Source organism: Lampetra fluviatilis, chromosome 37 (assembly GCF_964198595.1).
Source record: "Lampetra fluviatilis chromosome 37, kcLamFluv1.1, whole genome shotgun sequence".
Taxonomy (NCBI): domain Eukaryota; kingdom Metazoa; phylum Chordata; class Hyperoartia; order Petromyzontiformes; family Petromyzontidae; genus Lampetra; species Lampetra fluviatilis.
The window spans coordinates 10,505,597-10,527,393 of NC_136311.1; the positions used below are offsets into that span (position 1 = coordinate 10,505,597).

The 21,797-nt window shown below is 50.7% G+C and overlaps 1 protein-coding gene across 1 annotated transcript; it reads left to right on the forward strand.

The window, feature by feature from the left end:
* Window positions 1-2,497: 2,497 nt before the first annotated feature.
* LOC144945360 (testin-like) lies at window positions 2,498-20,352 on the forward strand. The gene is made up of 8 exons (XM_078873843.1): window positions 2,498-2,546; window positions 4,779-4,864; window positions 6,845-7,505; window positions 12,729-12,850; window positions 13,383-14,187; window positions 14,479-14,694; window positions 14,987-15,145; window positions 16,197-20,352. The coding sequence occupies exons 1-8, from the start codon at window positions 2,526-2,528 to the stop codon at window positions 16,386-16,388; spliced, it is 2,262 nt and encodes a 753-aa protein (XP_078729969.1). The 5' UTR covers window positions 2,498-2,525; the 3' UTR covers window positions 16,389-20,352.
* The last annotated feature ends 1,445 nt before the right edge of the window (window positions 20,353-21,797 follow it).

Here is a 21,797-nt window from a genome sequence, read left to right on the forward strand (position 1 = left end):
AGGGTGGCCGCTGGATGTAAACTGCGAACATCTGCAACAAGTTGTGACCGTGCTACCGCTCACAATTACATTAACCTATTACTGGTAGGAACCTCCAGGCTACACCAGCCCACAGGGGATTATTGTGTCCGTCGTGCAAGGAGGGGCTGGGTGGGGAGGGAGCGGCTGGGTGGGGAGGGTGGGAGGGGTGGGGCTGGGTGGGAGGGGCTGATCACCCCGTGGTGCCCTTATAAAACTCAACGTTTAACCTACTCACGCCGGCTTGTGCCCGCCCTCACAGTCGGGCATATTTGCGGAATACAGCACGCCGCTGTTGACCCTGGCCATTGACCGAGCAACCCAACGTTCCTACCAGCTCCCGCCGCAGGAATGTGTAAATTGTCCTTCCGCAATTGTCTTCTATTAAAAAGGGCCATTGCCCAAAACGTTGCCTATATTTTTCCGCACCTCCGATTAGCACGGCTGGCTACGTACGGCGCGGAAAAAGTTCAACACCCATGCGTTTTAAGGCAGTGTTAATTGTGCTTGTGCCCGACTGCCAACGCAGGCGGCATCGCCAAATACCCATTTGTTTCATCGCTATCGGACGGTGGAATAAACGCCAAACTCCCTGGCTGGGCGCACCACCAGTAGTGATGGCAACCGCCGCACCCACGAAAGTTTTGAACGGCGACTTTTTAAACTTCCTCCCTCGAGGTCCACTTTTACCTCCCCCCATTGTCCCCATTATGCCCCGCGGTCGTTGACGCGGGGCTGGTGGCGGGGCACCGCACCCACCGCTCGCGCCTCGCCCACGACCTGCGTGGCTCCGTCTCGCTGGTGGTGACGCCGTGGCGTGGCCTCGTCCGAGTGCGCCGCTTGATGCACCGTGGTGGTGGTGAGATGTTGACTACCTCGCCTGGTGTGCAGGAGGTCGTGGGTTTGATCCAGACCCTGATGCCTGCTGTCTGTTTGGAGTTTGCGTCTCTCTCATCATCATCATCACGGTGGCTAGGAGATGTTGACTACCTCGCTTGGTGTGCAGGAGGTCGTGGGTTTGATCCAGACCTTGACGTCTGCTGCTGCTGTCTGTTTGGAGTTTGCGTGTCTCTCTCTCTCATCATCATCACGGTGGCTAGGAGATGTTGACTACCTCGCTTGGTGTGCAGGAGGTCGCGGGTTTGATCCCGACCCTGACGCCTGCTGCTGTATATTTGGAGTTTGCGTCTCTCTCATCACCGCGGTGGTGGTGAGATGTTGACTACCTCGCCTGGTGTGCAGGAGGTCGTGGGTTTGATCCAGACCATGACGCCTGCTGTCTGGAGTTTGCGTCTCATCATCATCATCATGGTGGCTAGGAGATGTTAACTACCTCGCCTGGTGTGCAGGGGTCGTGGGTTTGATCCCGATCTTGACGTCTGCTGCTGTATATTTGGAGTTTGCGTGTCTCTTTCATCATCATCACGGTGGCTAGGAGATGTTAACTACCTCTCCTGGTGTGCAGAAGGTCGCGGGTTTGATCCAGACCCTGACGCCTGCTGTCTGGAGTTTGCGTGTCTCTCTCTCATCATCATCACGGTGGCTAGGAGATGTTGACTACCTCGCCTGGTATACAGGAGGTCGTGGGTTTGATCCAGACCCTGACGCCTGCTGCTGTATATTTGGAGTTTGCGTGTCTCTCTTTCATCATCATCACGGTGGCTATGAGATGTTAACTACCTCATCTGGTGTGCAGGAGGTCGTGGGTTTGATCCAGACCCTGACGCCTGCTGCTGTATATTTGGAGTTTGCGTGTCTCTCTCTCCCCCCGTGGTCACGTGGATTTTGGTCACCCCGTGGTGCCCTTTTAAAACTCAACGTTTAACCTACTCACGCCGGCTTGTGCCCGCCCTCACAGTCGGGCATATTTGCGGAATACACCACGCCGCCGTTGACCCTGGCCATTGACCCAACGTTCCTACCAGCTCCCTCCGCAGGAATGTGTTGGATGAAATGTGTTGAGTTTAAATTTCGATTTAAATCTTTCGTGACTGCAGGGATTCATCTTCTTGGTTCTTTCGGTAAAGTCACGTAGAATGGAAATAATAAAATAATGAAAATTAAACAATAAAATCTCAGACTCTGTCTCCTCGACAGACCTGTTCTCCACCTGAGGATGGCTGCTTGTGTTGAGTTTGTTTTAATTACAAAGCACGACCACGCCCCTCTCAGCAAGCTCCGCCCAGCACAAATTAAGCCCCGCCCTTTTATTACCATAATATTGCCGCCCCCAGCCCAGACGCTTCCAACCGCGTGAGTAGCCACGCCCATTCCACCCTTGCTCCTTCCCCTGATATTCATAGCCCCGCCCTCCTGTTATTCATGAAACCGCCCCTGCTATCTATAACCCCGCCCATACTACGTATGCCCCGCCCCCTGCTACTCATGGCCACGCCCCCAACTACTTATGGCCCCGCCCTCTTTGTTACTCGTGGCCACGCCCCCAACTACTCATATTCCCGCCCCCGCCCCACCCGTGCCACAGAAGTCAGACGGAGCGACCAACAATGGAGCGAGAGCAAAAGAAGGTGCGTTGCGATGGTTGCCTTGTGGTGGTGTGTTCTGGCGTAGCGTGATGTGATAGCGATGGTTGTTGTGGTGGTGATGGTGGTTGTGATGGTGGTGATGTGGGTTGTGTGGGGGGAGCTGTAGTGTAGTGGTTAGCGCGCCGCCATACAAATCGTGCCACCCGAATTCCACTTTTTTTTAACCGTCCCGGGACAATGGCACTTCTCCATTCAGGCTCTAAACATCACCGCCGGGGAGACAAAGGCGGCCGTGCGTGGTGATGTCCACCCTTCATAGGCGCTCGCTTAACAGCACTTGTCCCAACAGTCTGTTCAGGCTATACCAGGAGGGGTCTCTTTGTGGGTTGCGTGAAGGTGATGTCGTGATGCATGGTAGTGATGATGATGATGGTTGACGATGTCTGTTGTGATGTGCGATGTGGTTGTTGATGTATGTTGAACTTCTTTCGCTCCGTACGTAGCCGACCGTGCTAATCGGAGGTGATGATGTGGATGGGTTATGGAGATGGGGTGATGATGACGGTGTGTCGTGATCGATGTGCGATGGTAATTTGTAGAGTTTGAAAATGATGTGGGTGATGAGTGAGAAGGATGGTGGGTCAGTGCCGTGAAGTTGTGTGATGATGGTAACAGATCATTTGTGATTATTTTTAACGTTGTAGTATGGTGATACGTGATGAATGATCGAGTTTTAAAACAATATTTTATGTTTGTCTAATTTGTACCATTTGTTAGATTCACTGGAATGTGCATGAATAATAAGTCACTAATACATGAGAAATCATCGTGTAGTCCAAATTTGATTGTGGGTTGATGGTGGTTGTTTGGTGGTTGATGTGTAATGGTGGTTGTGTGGTGAATGATCTGTGATGGTGGTTGTGTGGTGAATGATGTGTGATGGTGGTTGTGTGGTGAATGATACGTGATGATAGGTGAACACTATGTTGATATGTGATGGGTGCGATGTAGTGCCTCAGTAGAGTGACCACAGTTGAGTTCGCTAACGTGGTACTAAATTTTATCGATCCCGAAGTGATGATAGGCGGAATCACTGTTGAGTAAACTCAGAACAATATTCATCGTTAATATCAATTATTGTTGATGCGTCTGCGTTGGCAGTGGTGCACAAGACAAAATAAAAAATAACTCGACACATTTGCCAATAGCACTGTGACCTTAAAAGGACAAATACATAATCGGCAACTTTTCAGGCAATGGCAATTCTCCAATTCAGGCTGTAAAGAAGGGCCTTGCCCGCAACTTAACCTATCATATGTTTTCGTTTCAAGGCAGTGTTATTAACAATCGTGTTGACTTATTTTTACATGCGTAATGCAATAACATTGGCCGTTCCAACTCCCCATGGGTCATTCAAATTAGGATACATTTTGCATAAAGTCATCAGTGACCATCTATGGATATAATTGGTCCTGGCCACGGGAATGGGGAATTTCCACTACTGGCTTCAGGCCACCAACGGAGATGAGCACTGCTCCATCGCTCGATTAAACAGAGATCTGTTGACAGTTTTACCGAGATATTTTGTCCATCTGGCAGCGCAATTAAACTTTATCTTCTGTTATCTCTGAGCAGAGTAGAGTGGTGGTGATTTGTGAGCTGTGGTGAGTGGCGATTGCAGGAGAGTGGTGGTTGCTGGAGTGTTGTGGTAGAGAGTGCTAGAGAGTGCTGGTGAGTGCTGGTGAGTGCTGGAGAGTGCTGGAGAGTTGTGGGTGGTCTGCCAGTTGTTTGTGGAAGCCTTAACGTGGGGGTGTGTAGTGGAGCCCGTGTATAAATTTCTCACTGATTATTCTCCACATTACTTACAGACTAGAGTAGGCACATAACTAGTAGCCACATCCATCACGAGTGGAATATTGGGTGTGGTGTTCTGAGTACAGAAATGTTGTGCATCTCTATGATGTAGCTTGTGTAGCTGTGTAATATTGCCCATGTAGCCTGCACATCTGTTTTATCAGCAAGTATATGGATGTGAAGTTTGGTCTGGCGTGCGAGCTGATTCGGTACACATCTAATCGCCCACGCCCCATGACTCATGGTGCCATGTGCTGTCTGTCTCCTCTCTCCCCATCTCCCGGTCTTGTCTCTGCCCTATCTCGCTGTCTCACCATTTCCCCTGTCTCCTTGTCCCCCACTTCCCCTGTCTCCCCATCTCACGATGAACTCTCTTTTCCCCGCTTGCCTCCCGATTCCTCGGCCTGTCTCTCTGGCCAGGGGACCATTTCCCACGAGCTGGGCGCGGGAGCGCCGTGCCTCAAGTGCCGGGAGAAGTGCGAGGGCTTCGAGCTGCACTTCTGGAGGTGCAGTGCTTACCGCACACGATCGTCAACGCCACGGGGACCCCAATGAACTCCCTTCGTCTTTGTTCTTTTGGCCGCCTTCTTCAGTGCAGTGCGCTGAGGATGACCCAACATTTGAATTGGCTATGTGTGTTCTTGAAAATATTTACTGAGTTCACGGACGGGCTCACCTAACAATATAGACGACTTTTGAGGCAATAAGCCATTCTTTATAGCACCAATAAGAGAGGCCATCGCGCAAAGAGTCGCCAATAATAATGCTTACCTTTTAAGGCCACGCAGCGTTATGGACGAATGTCTATATTTTGAGGTTATTTTTTCTTATGTGCATCACTGCCAACGCAGCAGCGGCATCACCAAATAATTTAATATAATTGGCAGGGGCGGGGGGTGGAGTTTCCCGCCCCTCACATCAACATTTAATAGCCCAAAGAGTTTGACTCATGTGTGACGGCTTTAGTCGACCATCCACAGAAATAAGACTTGCCTAAGACTCCACCGGTTGCCGTCGACCAGACCGAGACTGTGACTCATATAACAAACAAAATGCTGACTGAATTAGCTCTGTCCTGAATGCACAAGTACCCCTCAATGGACGTGGACCCCTATATGGCCCGGTCCATCAGTGGGCGTCGGAGACGTAACGCAGACACGTGGAACTTTGGTGCGGAGCGGAACTGTGAGGTCATTTCTCAGCTCGCCACCGCCGGGGTCCGGCACCGACCGCCCCTCCCCCTCCTCCCCCTTCAGGGTGTGGGTAGCACTCAACCCAGCTATGTACACAACGAGTGGTTTCCCCACATTGGAACGCGGTAAATAATTGTAAAGATATCTCTTCTTTAAACCTTGAAAACATGTAAGTGCCTTTATCCGGTGCCAAATAAGGCCTGCACGACACGAGGGGAGGTGGCTTGGGACAGCCCCCTGCCTGGCCGCCTTTGCCAACCCAGTGCTCGTGTTTACGTACGGCACCGGGTACTCACATGAGGCCGAGTTGGACTGTATGTGCGTGTGTACGTTGAACTTCTTTCGCACCGAACGTAGCCAACCGTGCCAATCGGAGGTGCGACTAGGGGAGGCCCAGGACCGGTTTAGATATTGCTCACCGCTGATGTCAGCTGCGATGCGAATCGAAGGCCGGTCGCGTTGGGTTCATCGCGCTGTGTGGGAACTCCTGCATCGCTGCGACCCTTCCAGCCTGCGGGCGTTGTGGTACAAGTCGCTCAGCACATAGAGCGACAACAGCTGCGATTTAACCGCCAGTGGCGGTGATGTCACCATACTGCTCGTGCCAGACTAAGTGCGCGTTGAGGCTATATGGAATTACATGCAGACACGAACACACGTCCGCTTGAACTCTATTGTAACATTTGTTGTCAATCGGAAACCAGCGTTCTGTTACTTCCCGCTACTGCGTGATTAGTGTGGTTGGTTATGGTTTTGGATAAGTTTCTCAAACAGGAAAGCATGGGGTGTCCACGATTAAGTGAAGTTGAAAAGTATATTTTATGTTTGTAAAGCACATCTAATGATCAAAGTTTAGCGTACCTATTATCGCCAAAATAAAACCTTTAATTTTATTGACCAGCGGCCTTTTGCCCGCCAGTGTTTGTCCTGCAGCATTTGTTGAAACGCAGCAAGCAAACACTCCTCAGTGTATTTTATCAATGTGTCAAGACAGTGCGTTAAAGTTTTGACAAACTGAAAGTTGCATGTGCCAGCAGCGATTGTTAAATATTAACCGTTCGAGTAGCTGAGAATCAAAAAGTGATAAGATACTTAAAGGTGTTTGCCCAAAACAAATACTACTGGATGACATTGGTCTGGAAAGCCAATAGGCGGCTGGACTCCAGCGGATTTTATTTATACTTGTAAACACGGACTGGAGAGTACTTAGCAAACCGTCGCTCGCACACCTCACCACTGCTGATATCGTCGCGTTTTACTCACGCCAAGCGTCCTGTGCCCTTCGTCGTGCAGGAAGATCTGCCGCAACTGCAAGTGCGGCCTTGAGGAGCATGACATCCAGATGGAGGAGGAGGCGCAGCGCAAGGTGGGGCGGCTGTTTGAGGATTCTCGCTACGCCGGGGTGGCCGATAGAATCCGCTCCGACATGGAGACGCGGCTCGAACAGCAGCAGCCGCGGGGAGTGGGCGGCCACAACCACCGCATCGTCTTGGACGACCGCTCTCCCTCCGCCCAGCTCTCCTTCAGCTCCCTCTCCATCGGATCCTCCTCCAGCTCCTCCTCCAATTTCGACTCTGGCTTCGACTCCGCTTCGCTCGCAAGCTCCGGCTCCGGAATGCCCAGGTCTGCCGGCGCTGGTCCCGGAGATGGAAAGGTCTCCGGTTCTGCTGCCGGTGGAGAACCTGGATTGCCCCGAGCCCCTGGTTCCGCACCGGGGGCCGCGACGGGCCGGGATTCTAAAACTGGCGGTTCCGTGGGTGTGGGTGGCTCTCCTGGTGGTCCTGGCTCTGTGCAACTTTCTGGGTCGAGTACGGCTCCACCCGCTGGCGGTGTTCCGAGCCGCGTCCCCGGAGGAGGCGGCGGCCCCGGCGCGGCGGGCGCCACGGTGGCCGGGGGGGACGTTCGGACCGCGGTGGTGCTGGAGTGGGCGCCTCCCGGGCTCGAGAGGGCCGTGGTAAGAATCGTGGAGGCGGTGCTCGTGTCGTCTGCAATTCTTATTTTAGTTTTATTTCGATTTGAAGCTTTCGTGACTGAAGGGATTCATCTTCTTGGTTCTTTTGGTAAAGTCACGTAGAATGGAAAATAAAATATTTTTATTTTATTATGTTTTCTTTTTATTATTTTATTATTTCTTATTTTAGTCTTTAGCCGACGGCAACCGGGTGGAGTCTTCGTCGAGGTTTTGTCTGATTTGAAGATAAAAACAACAATAACTTTGTGGTGAATATGTTTCCGTCGCTAATTTCGTTTTTCAAAATTAAATCCGGAACGAGGTGGCCAGGAGATGGCAGTGAGTGTGACCCACATGAAGCCACTCATTCATTAAATGATTTGGCGATTCTGCATTGGCAGTGGTGCACAAGCACAAATAGCAACAAGAAACTCAATACGTTCATCAAGAGCACCGACATTAAAAGAAAAACTAGATAAGAGGAGGCAACGCCCCTGTTTCAAAGCACATCGATTCGATAAGACTTTCCTTATTAAATATTTGGCATTATTATTATTATTATTAAGGATTGTCCCATTGCTTATACAGTTCATGTATTGAAGCGTGGGGATAATATATCGCCAATGTAATGACACGAAATCCGGTTGTTCTGCAAGCTTTAACCAGATATGGGCACATGCCACTGCAAAACTGTAACAAAGGACCTCGAGTGATTCTGGTCTCGTGAGGTCATCCTTGCATATACAGTGCCCTCCGCTCGGAGGTGGCAGATTCACTGTGGCAACGCTACGCCCTCCTCTGCTGAAGCGAGCGCTGCCAACCTTTGCTCCGGCTGCTCCCGCGTGCCATCGTTTACATTATCGAATCATTTCATTGCTCGCAAGAGCAGATTGGGCGGGACGCTCATCTAAGTCGGCAGGCTTGAGCCAGTGATGGAAATTACACATTCTCGTGGCCGAGGTCGGTCTAGCCGTACGATGACCATAGGCGGTTGATGGTGATGGTGGTGATGGTGGTGCTGTTTGCCGGGCTGGTGCGTGCGCAGCCGTTTCTCTGCGCCGCAGAGAGACGGCTGCCGTCTGTGGTTTTCCCCTTGTCGTGACTGCAGCCGAGAATTGGAATGAGATGTGGTGTAGGGAGCTTTGAGATCCTGGGGTATTTAACAGCCCTGTAGATGCACATTTGTGATCCCCACGATATTCTGAATTGACCGTTGAACCGAGATTCTAACTCGCGACCTTCCGACTGCGGATTCCCGCCCGCTGATGGCAGGGACATCCAACGGGAGAACATTGCCGATGCCTCACGGATCCAGCGGTGATGATGGCCCACCGGGTAATCTGGGTGTTGATTTGAGGGACATATGGCCCATGGGCTGGACCTTATTTCACATAGCCCGCCGGCCACATGAGGGCCTACCACTTAAGCGATATGTGTGCGTCCACTGCAAGCTGCATCTTAGCCGCATAAATTGGGTAAAAGATGGCAATGGCGCAGCCCTGCAAAATATTGCTTCTGCCACTGCTGGCAGAAGGGTCTCTTGAAAGCCCCCTCGAGTGGGTATTTGGTCTCCTCTTCCACGCCGATCAGACATCTTGGAATAGGAGTACTGTGCCCACATATATCCCCGCCACACCGCGACCTGCCGATTGACTTAACTATGGCGTCGCCATTTACCCTGCTGGGTGGACGGAGGCGGAGCGGGGGAAGGTTTTGAGCAACTTGCCCCACCGTTTCAATCGCTGAGCCACGAGATGGAAATCGAACTGGCGACCTCTGGATTGCAAGTCCGTTGTGTGAATCATTAGCACCACGGCAGTATTCGCACTAATTGGTTACTTGCGGAGAAAATGTTTCCACCGTGGCAACACCGTGTTTGTAAGATTTTATTGCACCAAGTGAAGGTGAGCCCCCCCCCCCCCCCCGCTGTTTTCCTTGTTATGACTGGATAACGTCAATGCCTGCGTTAATGTGTGGCCTGCCAAAGGTTATTTAAAAGTCCTTATTTGGGCCACGGTAATGAGAAGGTTTTTCTCACCTCCTGGCATAAACTGTTCTACAACGGCGCTGCATTCCGGACGTACGTGCTCACCGTGAGTGGATTAAAGCAATCTCGACTGCGATGACTGACATGCAAAGAGACGGATCGAAATTAACACAAAACCTCAATCATTACTGCTGCCATTATGACAGAAAACTACAATTGAGTCGGCTGAGGTTTTGAGCAGTGACTTTTGTTCATAGCAGAGAGAGAGCAGAGGATTTAAACTGATCAAATCACCCACGACATCCGAAGATAAGCGTGGCTGAGCGTGGATATTATTCTTACTACTACGCTTGTTTACCCAGCATAGCCTGAGTCTCATGACTCTTTTTCAGAAGGTTTCTGCTAAGTTTTTGCAGTTGGGGGCGACGATTGCTATGAGTAGTTGCTTGGATGGGTTACTTGGTTGGCAGCAGAGGGTGGTGCAGCAACGTCCAATATTCTACTGTACTTCTGAGGTCTCACGTCCGCTCCCCACCATTCACCGACCCGCACACACCAGCGCGGTGAAGTATGGTCACATAAACCCCCCCCCTTCCCCGCGACCTGCACAGTGTTGTGAACAGGCCTTCATCCACCAGCAAATTGCCAAAAAGGGCCGCGCGCGTATGGCAGTTGAAAAGGTTTGCACGGCTGAAGATTTCTCCTGCAGTATTTATGGTCGCACTGACGCTTGTTAAGGGTGGCCTTGTACAGGCGTTGTAAGTTAACCTCACAACAACAACAGCACGGAGATCGTAGTGATTGTTGGCCTGTGATGTCCACCCGTCTCTGAAAATGACGACAAAACCCCCATCGTCACAACACTAGAATGCAACGTGCCGGTTGAGAACAAATGCACGCTAAGGTGTCTGCTTCCAAACAGCGGAAATAATAATAATAATTTTCAGTTTTATATACAGCGTCGTAGTTCATGCAAATCTTTCACAATCGCTGAGGAACCACAGACAAGCTGGAAGGCAGCCGGTACCAGAAATTGCCCAAACTCTGCAGTCCTATATATTAAGATGCTTTTCAGGCAATTTACGAGCGTTTTATACGTGTGGGAGGAAACCGGAGCACCCGAGGTAAACCCATGCGTGCGAGGGGACAGCCCTCTGTCCCATGCCGAAGGGACAGACGACATTCGTCTGCACTCCGCTGCTCCGCCTTCTCCGGGAAAGCCAGGGTATGGCTCTGCCTGGACGCCCACGGAGAGGAAGTTCCGCAACATTTGTGATATCCGCCAACCCTCGCCTCCAGCAGTGCTGGATTCCGGGCGTGCGCCACCGCCGCCCGGCTAAGGAGGGGCACACCTCCCCCTCCGTGTGCCCTGCATGCACGTTGTCATGCGACCACCACATTGCATGAAACCCCCCCCCCCCCCCCCCCGTCAGCCTTGTCGAGACCACCAACTCAAAAGAGCCATCTGAAGGGAATGGCCGGAGTCCGTGATCTGAAAGATAAATACGGCCATGTTTGTGTTTTCAGTTGGACTCTGAGGCTTTAAAGCACACACGAGAGTCACCCGGAATGCGCCCAACCTCGTCAGGGGCAAAGCAGGGTTCAGCCCGCAAAGTGTTTGGATGGGCGACCGGCGCGCGTAAGCAAATTATCCGGGGGATGCTGCCCTGTGTTGGCAGTGGTCTATGAGCGCGACCAACAAAAACGGCTCGGCACATTCTGTAAGGAACGCCCCTTGAAAGGGAAAATTGTCTCTCGGTTAACAGCGACATCGGTTCACGGCTTTTCAGTTGACGTTTCGCCTCCCCCGAGGACCCAATGGTTTCGACTCTCATTATAATTTTAATTAACGGTACGTTTACTTTAGGCATGTGGGCGCCAATTTCGGCCAATCCGAGCGCTCGTAAGCAGGGCTGAACCATGCCCTCAGCCAATCAGCGACGTCCATTTATGAGCATTTTCGCCTCCACTGTTTACATTATGTTTTGGCAGTGGAAATGGCTCTCTTGCAGACTTATTCTTCAATGGCCCCCTAAAGTGAATTCGCAAGAGAAAGAGAGGAGTAGGAAAGTAATTAGCCTCAAAGCAAAGCAGGATCTTATTAAGTTCAACTTCCGATCGTCTCGGAACGGATTAATGCTTTTAACATGCAATTCCCATATTTGATTAACAGTTATTTCGGATAACGGTAGTTTTCGTGGAACGGATTAAAAACGTTAACCGAGGGTCTGCTGTAAGGGGAGACGTTTTGGGCAATGCCCCTTCCCCATAGCAGATGAGAGAGGGTGGGGCCATTGCCAAATTCATCACCTGTGATCTATAATTCAGCACCCTGGTGGGCATTAGAAGGCAGTACGGCAAAACCCGTTGTTGCGCTGTACTTTCTGTGCTCCCACGTTTGCCATTCTGCACTTACCAGCAATGTTGAAAAATGTTCGAATAAGCTGCTTTTTGTGTTTAGTTTGTCCTTCCATCGCACCTTCGATTCGCACTGTTGCCTACGCACGGTACGAAATAAGTTCAACATACATATGCACCTCCAGTTAGGACGGGTGCCTACGTACGGTGCGAAATAAGTTCAACACATATGACCCGCATGGCATGGGGAGGCCCCTAGACCGGCAGTGGAGTGACAAAAAGGGCTGCATATCTGCAAAGGATACGAGTGAGATCGCATCTCGTGACACGCGCACAAGGGGATGATGTGCGATGCATTCTGCACGGCGCGTGGTGGAGCAAGGACTTGTGAAGGCGAGCTGCTGCCACGGCCGGGTGGCGTGGTGGTGACTCGTGCCTCGCAGCAAGAAGGGCGTCGGTTCGATGCTCGACACGAATATTATTCTGTGTGGAGTTTTGGATGTTCTCTACTATTCTGCATGGGTTTCCTCCGGGTGCTTTGGATTCTTCCAATGGCCAACCCCCCCCCCCCCCCCACACATTGTAAATGGTATTGGCCAAAACATCCCAATGCTGCAAATGTACCTGCAAAGTACTCTGGGATTACCCCCCCCACCGCACCTCCGATTCGCACGGTTGGCTACATACGGTGCGAAAGAATTTCAACGTACAGACTCCTCGGAACAGCGGCCCCTTCTGCGAAAACCTGGTCGGACCTTCCTGAAATAACTATAATCTTGAGATTCTCAGTAAGACTTTCCTGGGTGAACATCGCAAATAATAAAATAACAAATCTGCTCCGTGACATCTCCGACTCCCCCTCCACTTCTGCCATCCTGCAGGCGCGGCGCTACATCGAGCTGCTGCCCAGAGACAAGCAGCCCATCGAGGGCAGCCAGGGCGCCATGTATCGGCGCAGGCAGCTGGCCAGACAGCTGCCAGAGCACGACCAGGACCCCAGCAGGTGAGGCTCGCGCGACCGATGACGATGTATCACCGCCACTGATGTTGCTAAACACATTCGAATCCGGGTAAACTCCTGCGATTACACTGGCTTTTCAGGTCTATTGAGTTGATGGTTTCGAAATAAATGAATATAGGCAACACATCTCCTTCATAGATCTGTCCGGTCTCAGCTTGGCCACAGTTGACAGCGCAACAAAACCATTAGGCTTAAGTTTTGTCTGGACTTAATTTGTCTACACTCCCGTCTGGGAGAATTAAATATATCGGTCATGTGACGGACGTTACGCTCAGAGGCAGGGCGGATGGGAAAATGCTGCCCCCTATTGTGTGTGAAATAGAGGTCACTTGCAGGAACTTGGAGGCAACTCTGCGGTATCCACCTCCATGGGCCGCTCTTCAATGTGTCGGGTTCGCACTGCGCTCTGTGAGTCTACCGGTTGGATTCTTCGACGTGACGTGATGCTGACAGCACAGCCAGGATAACATTTGGGGCAAATAATAAACAGGTTGATGATGGGCGTCTCGCGCAGGTGCCACGACCTCTCTGCGGCCGAGGTGAAGCAGATGGAGGACTTCGTCAAGAAGTACAAGGCGGAGGCGCTGGGTGTCGGGGATGTTATGCTGCCCCACCAGGTGCTGCTCATCCAGGGTGGTGTCGGTGGCGGCTTTACCCATGGGATGGGCCCAGGGGCCACAGGCTCTGCGAGTTCAGCGCACGGCAGTGGCGCCGGCAGCGGTGGTCATCCCTCTGCACCGCCGGTCGGTGGCGAGCTCGCCGGAGGAGCGGCCGACAGCCCGTCTCGCAAGAGGGTCACGGCGTCTCTCTTCATCGCGGGGAGGAAGCCCGGAGCCGGAGCTGCTGACCAATCGCAAGCGGACAACGAGGGCTTGTCTGGCCAGTCGGGAGCCGCGGGGCTGAAGAGTGGCTCATGGAACCAGGCAGCAGGTGGAGGGTCAAGCCAGAGGGGTGGTGCTGGTGCTGCTGGTGTTGCTGGTAGTGCTGGCGGTGCTGGTGCCAGCGGTGGTTTTGGTAGTGCCGCTGGTGGTGGTATTGCTGGTGCCGCTGGTGGTGGCGCTGGTGGTGCTGGTGGTGGTGGTGCCGCTGGCGGTGGCGGCGCTGGTGGTGGTGCTGGTGGTGGTGCTGGTGGTGGTGCTGGTGCTGGTGGTGGTGCTGGTGGTGGTGCTGGTGGTGGTGCTGGTGGTGGTGCCGGCGGTGGTGCCGGCGGTGGTGCCGGTTGGGTTGGAGGTTCAGCTGCCTTTGCCCAAGCAGCTGGGGACGCTTCCGTCGGTGAACGAGGAGTCGGAGATGGAGCGGCACAGGCGCAGAGAGACTATGTAAGTCGTGGCACCTCTGGCGAATGTCATAATCCGTGAGAGGCATTTAATAATTATTCACCCACCCCATCCACAATCCTTGCATTCTTGTGATTCATGGTTCAGGGTCCATTATTCAGTTAAAAACTATTTTTTTTTTATTATGTTTGCCATTGTGGTGAATGTCGCACCTATCATAGATGCGTGAAGAGAATCCACAGACTTGACTTCTCCAGAGGTTGCCCCCGCGTGCGTGTTGACAAATGAACACTGCTGCCTCCTCTCCCCTCCCCTCCAACCGCCATTCCCCAGCGCTGCAACCGCTGCAAGCAGCCGATGCAGCAGGGCGACCCCGCGGTGTTTGCGGAGCGCGCCGGCTCGCAGCACCTGTGGCACCCCGGCTGCTTCTGCTGCTCGGCGTGCGATGAGATCCTCGTCGACCTCGTCTACTTCTGGAAGCGCGGGAAGCTCTACTGCGGCCGCCACTACTGCGACACGGAGCGGCCCCGCTGCGGAGGCTGCGACGAGGTCTCTCCGCCACGCCGTGGTTCTTCTCCGCCACGCCGTGGTTCTTCTCCGCGGCCGTGTTCCCACTGCGTGCGCGGGGTGGCCTAGCAGTTCCCATCCCGTGGTACTAAGGCGTGCAGTGTAAACATCGCCACGAGGGAGACAAAGTCGGCCGGGCGTGGTGCTGGCCACCCCACCCCACCTCGTGTGCCGTGCCGGCCTTCATAGGTGCTACTCGCGAACAGCACTTACCCCAGCAGTCTCTTAAGGCTATACGGGGGGACCTTTGTTTTTGTTGTTTGTGTGGACACAGTTGATATTCTCCAAGGAGTACACGCAGGCGGAGGAGCAGAACTGGCACCTCAAGCACTTCTGCTGCTTCGAGTGTGACTGCGTTCTTGCCGGAGAGATCTACGTGATGGAGCAGGACAAGCCCGTGTGCAAGCCCTGCTACATGAAGAAATACGCACGGGTACGCCACGCACACACACACACACGCCGTAGCCGCTCGGCCACCGCGCCTGGCAGCCGTTGGGGGAGGGGGGCGCCTTTTTTGCCGCACATTGTTTGATGTCCGACGTTTCACCGCACGTGCGCTGGAAGTTGCCGAATAAAGCTCCCTTGCCCTGGTGCAGTTGCACCGCCTGCACACTCGATGTAGTGGTTAGTGCAGTGCGATTCCTGGCCACGTCTAACAAGCTGTGGTGAGCGCTATCTGAAGCGGTCCCGAGCCTGACCCTTTCACCAACCCCCGTTGACCAGCGTGGTGAAATGTGGTTAAACAACCCCCGTGACCAATGTGGAATGGATAAAGGCCTTCATCTGTCAATAGGATGTGCATGTTTATGAAATGTTGATCATTTTCAGTGTCTCTGACATGGCCATTATAAACCCCTTTTGAGGGGGACAACCTCGCTCAGTGGATTGAACTCCTTGCCTGACATTGTGTCCCTTGAGTAGAGGTGGCTCAGACGTCAGATCACCAGACTGGCACCACTGAGAGCCTGAGTTCATATCCAGGCAGCCGCTTGTGATTGAAGCTGATTCTTAAGTATTTTTAGTTGCTGGTCTCGGCTCAGTCACCGGTGACTGCACGAAAAAGCGTCACGTGAAATGTTGGCTCTCGACAATTTGGCTGTGTGGGAAAGGGCTGCCCCCTACTGACAGAGTAGGGAGCAGAACTTTCCCGCCCATACAATTTAAGTCCTGCCTGAGTTATTCGATATCCACTTACATGGGCTGTTCTCGAACATGAAGGGTTGCACTGCTCTGCAAGGGCGAACAATTGGTGGATACCTTGTCTCACGACGCGACACTGATGGCCAATGTTCATTTTTTCCAGATTTTTGGCGAAAATGCGTTGATCTGCCTCATCGCCAACAACGGCACAGATTAGCGAGGCGATGCAGTGCGTTTTCGGGAAAGGTGCGAATCTTTTCCCGGCAAGTTTCGTGCATCAACATTAACGTCAATTTCTCATCCTTGCTCTCTTTCTCTCCCCTGACGTCTCACCGGCCTGGCAGTCATGCCAGTCTTGCCAGGGCAGCATTGAGCCGGAGGCTCAGCGCGTGACGCTGGGGGAGTTCAGCTGGCACGCCGATCCCACCTGCTTCCTGTGCTCCTGCTGCGGCATCCCGCTCGTCGGACTGCGCTTCCTGCCGCACCAGGCCATGATCTTCTGCTCCGCCGACTGCCGTGGCAAGGTCGTGGGCTGAGCCCCACGGAAGGGCCTTTTTGGAGAGGCCTTCAACCAGCATTGAATCGATAATGGGTGATGATTATACGTATCTGTGGGCCGGGGAGTGTCTTCGGGGCTCAACACACGGCCCAACCAAGGAAACCGCACTGGAATCGTGGCTGAAGTTGGCGATTTTGGGACGTGTAATAAATTTTCGATTGCCGAGTACTTGAGGCTTTTAGCAGCGGCATGACGTAACCCCATGCGTGGCGTTGTCATGACGCTAACCGTGTGGTGGGAATGTAAAAAAAAATCGTTAAAGGTTATAAAATGCACGATATGTTGAATAGTAATTTTTTGAACTTCAAGTACTTGGTGATCATAGATTGATTACTTTGAAATCATCCCTACAATGTAAATTACCAATTACAAAGCGGCGGCTGGAAAAAAGTGGATGATGTTTTACGTATGAGGTGTGGTCAAAAAGCTTGTGAAAATGATTTTATCACAAATTGTTTGATACTGTGTCAGTCGTAGTGCACAAGCAGAGTTAACAGAGAAAAAAATCAATTGTCAAATAACACCGTGTGGGCTTAATATTAAACATATATAATTGGCAAAGTTTTGGGTAATGACCTCCTTCGTGTGCAATGGAGAAGGGCCATTGTTGGTAACATCACCTATTGTAGATATTTTCCTTACAAGGCAGTGTTTTTTGTCTTGTCCGTAGTTTCTAATATGTGTGACGCCCCCCCCAGTTGAACACGGAATTTTGCGTCGACGTCATTGCTCGGTCTACGCGCGATAACCCTCACGTGGTTCCAAACTCGCACTGACTGACGGGCCCTGCGGTGCGATTGGCCCCGCCGAAGCACACGACTGCTTTCACACAATTGAGGAGGTGGTAACGATGATGATCCAGGTTACATATTAGCAAGAAGCGCAGGCCATTTATTTAACGCCCTATTATCGTGATAAAATTATTTCGTGAGCTTTTGGATTAGCCCTCGTGGGTAAAATGTGAAGTAATGCAAGTCAAGTTCTGTGTGGGCATTGCATAGCTGCAACTGTTATATTTGATAAGCAGTCTCTTCTGTTTTCTGGGTGAATGCTCCTGATCAGTGTTTATTTTTTTCATGAATGAGGCGACGTTGGCTGTGGATCTGTGGCTATTGATGTGCAACCCCTTTTTCGGAGCCTACAAAACACGCTGAGGGTTCGGTTTTAGTTCCGGATGGTCACAGAGCCAGGCTGACACTTTTTTTCCATTGAGAAGTAGGATAAATAGAACTCGGTTTATTCAAATATGATATTTAAAAAATAAGATTTAAGTACATTTTCATTTCACAAAATAGACTTGTTTTTCCTGAGCAACCACTACTAGTATCGTCTACTGTCATTTAGGCATTGCTTTCACAGTAGCCTTGTGATTACAGCCGCCTGCAATTGGTTGGAATGTCACGTGTGTTTTATTCCTATTATTAATAGGCTAAGCACTTGAGTGCAGTTTTTAAAGATAATAATTCACATTTTTATCTTGGTGGTGATGAGGGTACGGTTCTGTGGAAGCACATTTATATTGTTAAACGCCTGACGAAGATTGAAAAGGATATTTTATTAAAAGGCTTTATGACTCTAAGGGTTCGAGAGGCTCGCAGAACCAGACTAAGGCTCTCTGTATTTTAAGTGTCGATTGCTAATTCCTGCTGCTGATAAAACCGGAATAAGGCCCATTTCGGAGGTTCACAGGACCAGGCTAAGCCTTCCTTCAGGATCACGAGTTCATGTTAATTCCTGAGGCTCACAGGGACCAGAATCAGGAACCCCATGAGATTTATCAGAGTTCAGCGTGAAAGATTGTTGCTTGCCCTGCTTCTTTCCCTCTTTTTTTGTTTTGAAATGTAGCTTGCGGTTTATTTTGGTGCACAAACTAGCACGTGCTAGGGGTGGTTTTTTTTACTATTTTTAATTTCGCGGCTGTGTAATTCTACGCGGCGTTGCATAACTACTGGTTAGCACATCACTGCTTTACGTTGGTGAATAATAATAATAATGGTGTTGGCGTTATTAGTAAAGACTAGTGAGGGGTGAGGGTGTAATGTTTGGCTGTCTTGTGAATGTTTAAAAAAAAGGTCTTCTGTTATGGTGCACAAAATTGGATAGCAATACACTGGGCATCAGGTTTCATTCTTTAAGAATGTGAAACAAGGAAAGTTCCTCTTTCATTATGCACTGTATCTGCTGAGTTACCGTCAACTGTGAGTGCCTTTACTGCAACTTGAACACACTCTAGGCCTTACACGGTTTTGTCTTTGTTTTTAGCACTGTTGCACGTTTTTGGAGCAAATTTATTTAAGGTTACGTGTGAAGGTAATTAAATGTAAGGTACAACCTTATTTCAGAAATGTTTTTTTTTTGTTCTTAATATTCTCGTGCAGGAAAGACAATCCAGTAACAAAAAAGTTAAATCGCAAATTGCCAGGCCATGGTGTTTACACCTGTGATTCATCATTTTGGTAGAAAACGGTTGGTGAATCACATAGAAATTTGTGAAACGCAAACCCTCTGGGCTGAAAGGTGGCGCCAGGCAGTGAAGCAGTTGTTGTGAGTCTGTGTGCTCACCATTGAGTGTTATCCCCTCGTACACTCTAGGTTTTCTCTGCCACATACTCCAAATGCAGGCCCCATCGTGAACAATAATCTTGATATTCAGTGAGGCCTGGCTTGATGACGAAAAGTCAAATAACATTTGAGCAATCTCACTGCCTTTGCAGTTTTACTGCTGACTGAATACCCTCATGCCTTGCGGGTAGTGAGGGTTATCTATCTGACCCTGCCCACCTATAAAACCTGTTTTTTAACGCAACCAGACTCAACTGCTTAGCTTATGACATCTGACGCCAGAAATGAAAATGTCTTCCTGCTCAAATGACCAATGAAGGGGGTCGTGCATCTCCATCGGCCGCCCTGAACCAGTGATGGGAATTCCACGTTCATGTGACAAGGGCCAGTCCACCCAAAACATGTCGGGTCCTAGTTTAAAATAACTGGAGTGCGAATGAAGTGTACTGTATTGTACTTTATCATGGACATGTGCTATTTGAGGGATTTCTTTTTTGTAGTCGGGTATGGCGTTTTATGTGTAGGTTATAAAAAAATAAAGGTATGGTTTGATTTTCAAACATTGTCGATTGCAAACGTGCTTTGAAATATGTCGGTGTGAGCCATCGGTTGGAACCCCAAATCGGTGGGTAACGACCAAGATCACACAACCTGCCGCGTTCAAATGCTTACACTGGCTCCCCCCCCCATCATCGATCTACGGACTAAGTTCAAGATTGCCATCCCTTTGTCATGGTGCTCTCTCATGCATGGTCTTTAACACATTATCTTTCCGTCCTACTCAAATACATGGGCCTCCAACAAACCCAAGGACCTAATCCCTCAACCTGCTCGCTGTCTCCCAAACCAGGGCCGTGTTAGCCAGTAGGCCACAGTAGGCACTGTCTAGGGCCTACGCAAACTAAAAGGGCCTAGGGAAAAAAATGTGACCATGTTTTTTGGGTTTTTTGTATGATAACAAAAATGGAACCAAGATATCTTCTTGAATAAATATATTTATATAGCAAGGATTGGCACTGTTTTTTATACAAAGAGGCAGAGTCATTTCAATCAGTTTTTTTCATAAGGTGAGAGAAATTAAGACCGAAGATGACTTTTTCGATTTTTTTTTTCATTGCAAGATTTTCAAATAACATCTTCAAATGGTGTTTTTCGCACAATCTCATTGGAGAATAGCGCAAGGAACCAGGCGAAATCACTGAAGGCCCTACAAAAACCTTCTGAATCCGGCCCTGCCTCAGACCAAGAGGCTGCTCTTGCCAAGGGCACCGTTTCTCTGCGGCTGCTGTCATCATTGAGTCAGCCCCGCAATAGAAAGGCAGGAACTCTCAGCGAGGTCCCCCGAGATAGGATCGCCTTCTAAGTATGCACAGCAAGGCCGTAGCCATGGAGTCAACATCGGGGGGGGGGGGGGGGGACCAAATCTTCCAGGGTGTCTGGGGGTCCCAACCCAGAAAAAAAAATCTAAGTATAATAATTATTTACTGCCTAAAATATTAAAAAAATCACTAACACATGGGATGGACTTTTTATTTATTTTTTACAATAATGTCTAATAGTGTATTGTATTACATTGCTCTGTTTTTACGTTTTTTTACCTTTTCTTGTTTCATTGTATGTAATGGCAGAAATTATGGATTAATAAAGTACAACCATAACCACAATCGTATAAACAGAAATCTATTTTGTAGCAATATATTGGGGGGGGACATTTTGAGCATATTTGAATATTGGGGGGGGGGGATGTGTCCCCCCCCCCAATATTTATATAAATTACGGCCTTGCTGTACAGTTACATTAACAGTACAATATTAGTAATAAAAACACAAATAAACAAAAAATCATTGGACACGTGGAAGGAGCAGGAGGCTGCGTTGCTCAATTGGCGACGAGGAGGCGACGGGGGGGGGGAGTGATGATAATGAAAGAGAAGCAGCAGCAGGAGGAAGAGGAGGAGGAGGAGACGGTTTGAGGAAGAGAGGATGTGAAGCGGGAGAGAGGATCGTGTTGACGACTTGCGCACAGATCCTGTGTGGGAGGGTGAAGGTGAAGATGTGGGGGTCTGAATAGCAAAGAGGTTGAGACGTGATGACGAGGAGTGGAGAGAGTAGGAGGAGGAGTGATGAAGAGGAGTGGAGAGAGGAGGAGGAGTGATGAAGAAGAGGGGGAGACAGAGGAGGAGACGTGAGGAAGAGTGGAGAGAGTAGGAGGAGGAGTGATGGAGAGGAGGAGTGGAGAGAGTAGGAGACGTGAGGAAGAGGAGTGGACAGGAGGAGACGTGATGATGAGTGGAGAGAGTAGGAGGATGAGTGATGAAGAGGAGTAGAGAGTAGGAGTGAGGAAGAGGAGGAGACGTGATGAAGAGGAGTGGAGAGAGTAGTAGGAGGATGAGTGATGGAGAGGAAGAGAAGTGAGGAGGAAGAGGAGTGGAGAGAGTAGGAGGAGTGATGAAGAGGAGTGGATAGTAGTAGTAGGAGGAGGAGTGATGAAGAGGAGTGGATAGTAGTAGTAGGAGGAGGAGTGATGAAGAGGAGGAGGGAGAGGAGGAGACAGAGTAGGAGGAGGAGTGGACAGGAGTAGGGGGAGTGATGAAGAGGAGGAGGAGGAGACAGAGCAGTAGTAGGAGGAGGAGTCTCGCTGCTTCTCACCACTGCCCCAGCCAGGGCGACCCCCTCGTTACCGCTGCAGTTTCGCATCGGAGTCTCGGCCTCTGCCTCTCTCTGCCTCTCTACCCCGGGGTCCCTGGCTCCCCCCTCTCCCCCTCGTCACCCCCGGGGTCCCTGGCTCTCCCCGAGCCCCCCTCTACCCCAGGACCCCTACCCCG

What these genes read in the sequence shown, in the direction of transcription:
- LOC144945360 (XM_078873843.1), top strand. Translation starts at nt 2,526, where the DNA reads ATGGAGCGAGAGCAAAAGAAG. An exon ending in TTCGAGCTGCACTTCTGGAG is followed by an intron (nt 4,865 to 6,844) that starts GTGCAGTGCTTA and finishes TTCGTCGTGCAG; the next exon opens with GAAGATCTGCCGCAACTGCA. An exon ending in GCTGCGGAGGCTGCGACGAG is followed by an intron (nt 14,695 to 14,986) that starts GTCTCTCCGCCA and finishes GTGTGGACACAG; the next exon opens with TTGATATTCTCCAAGGAGTA.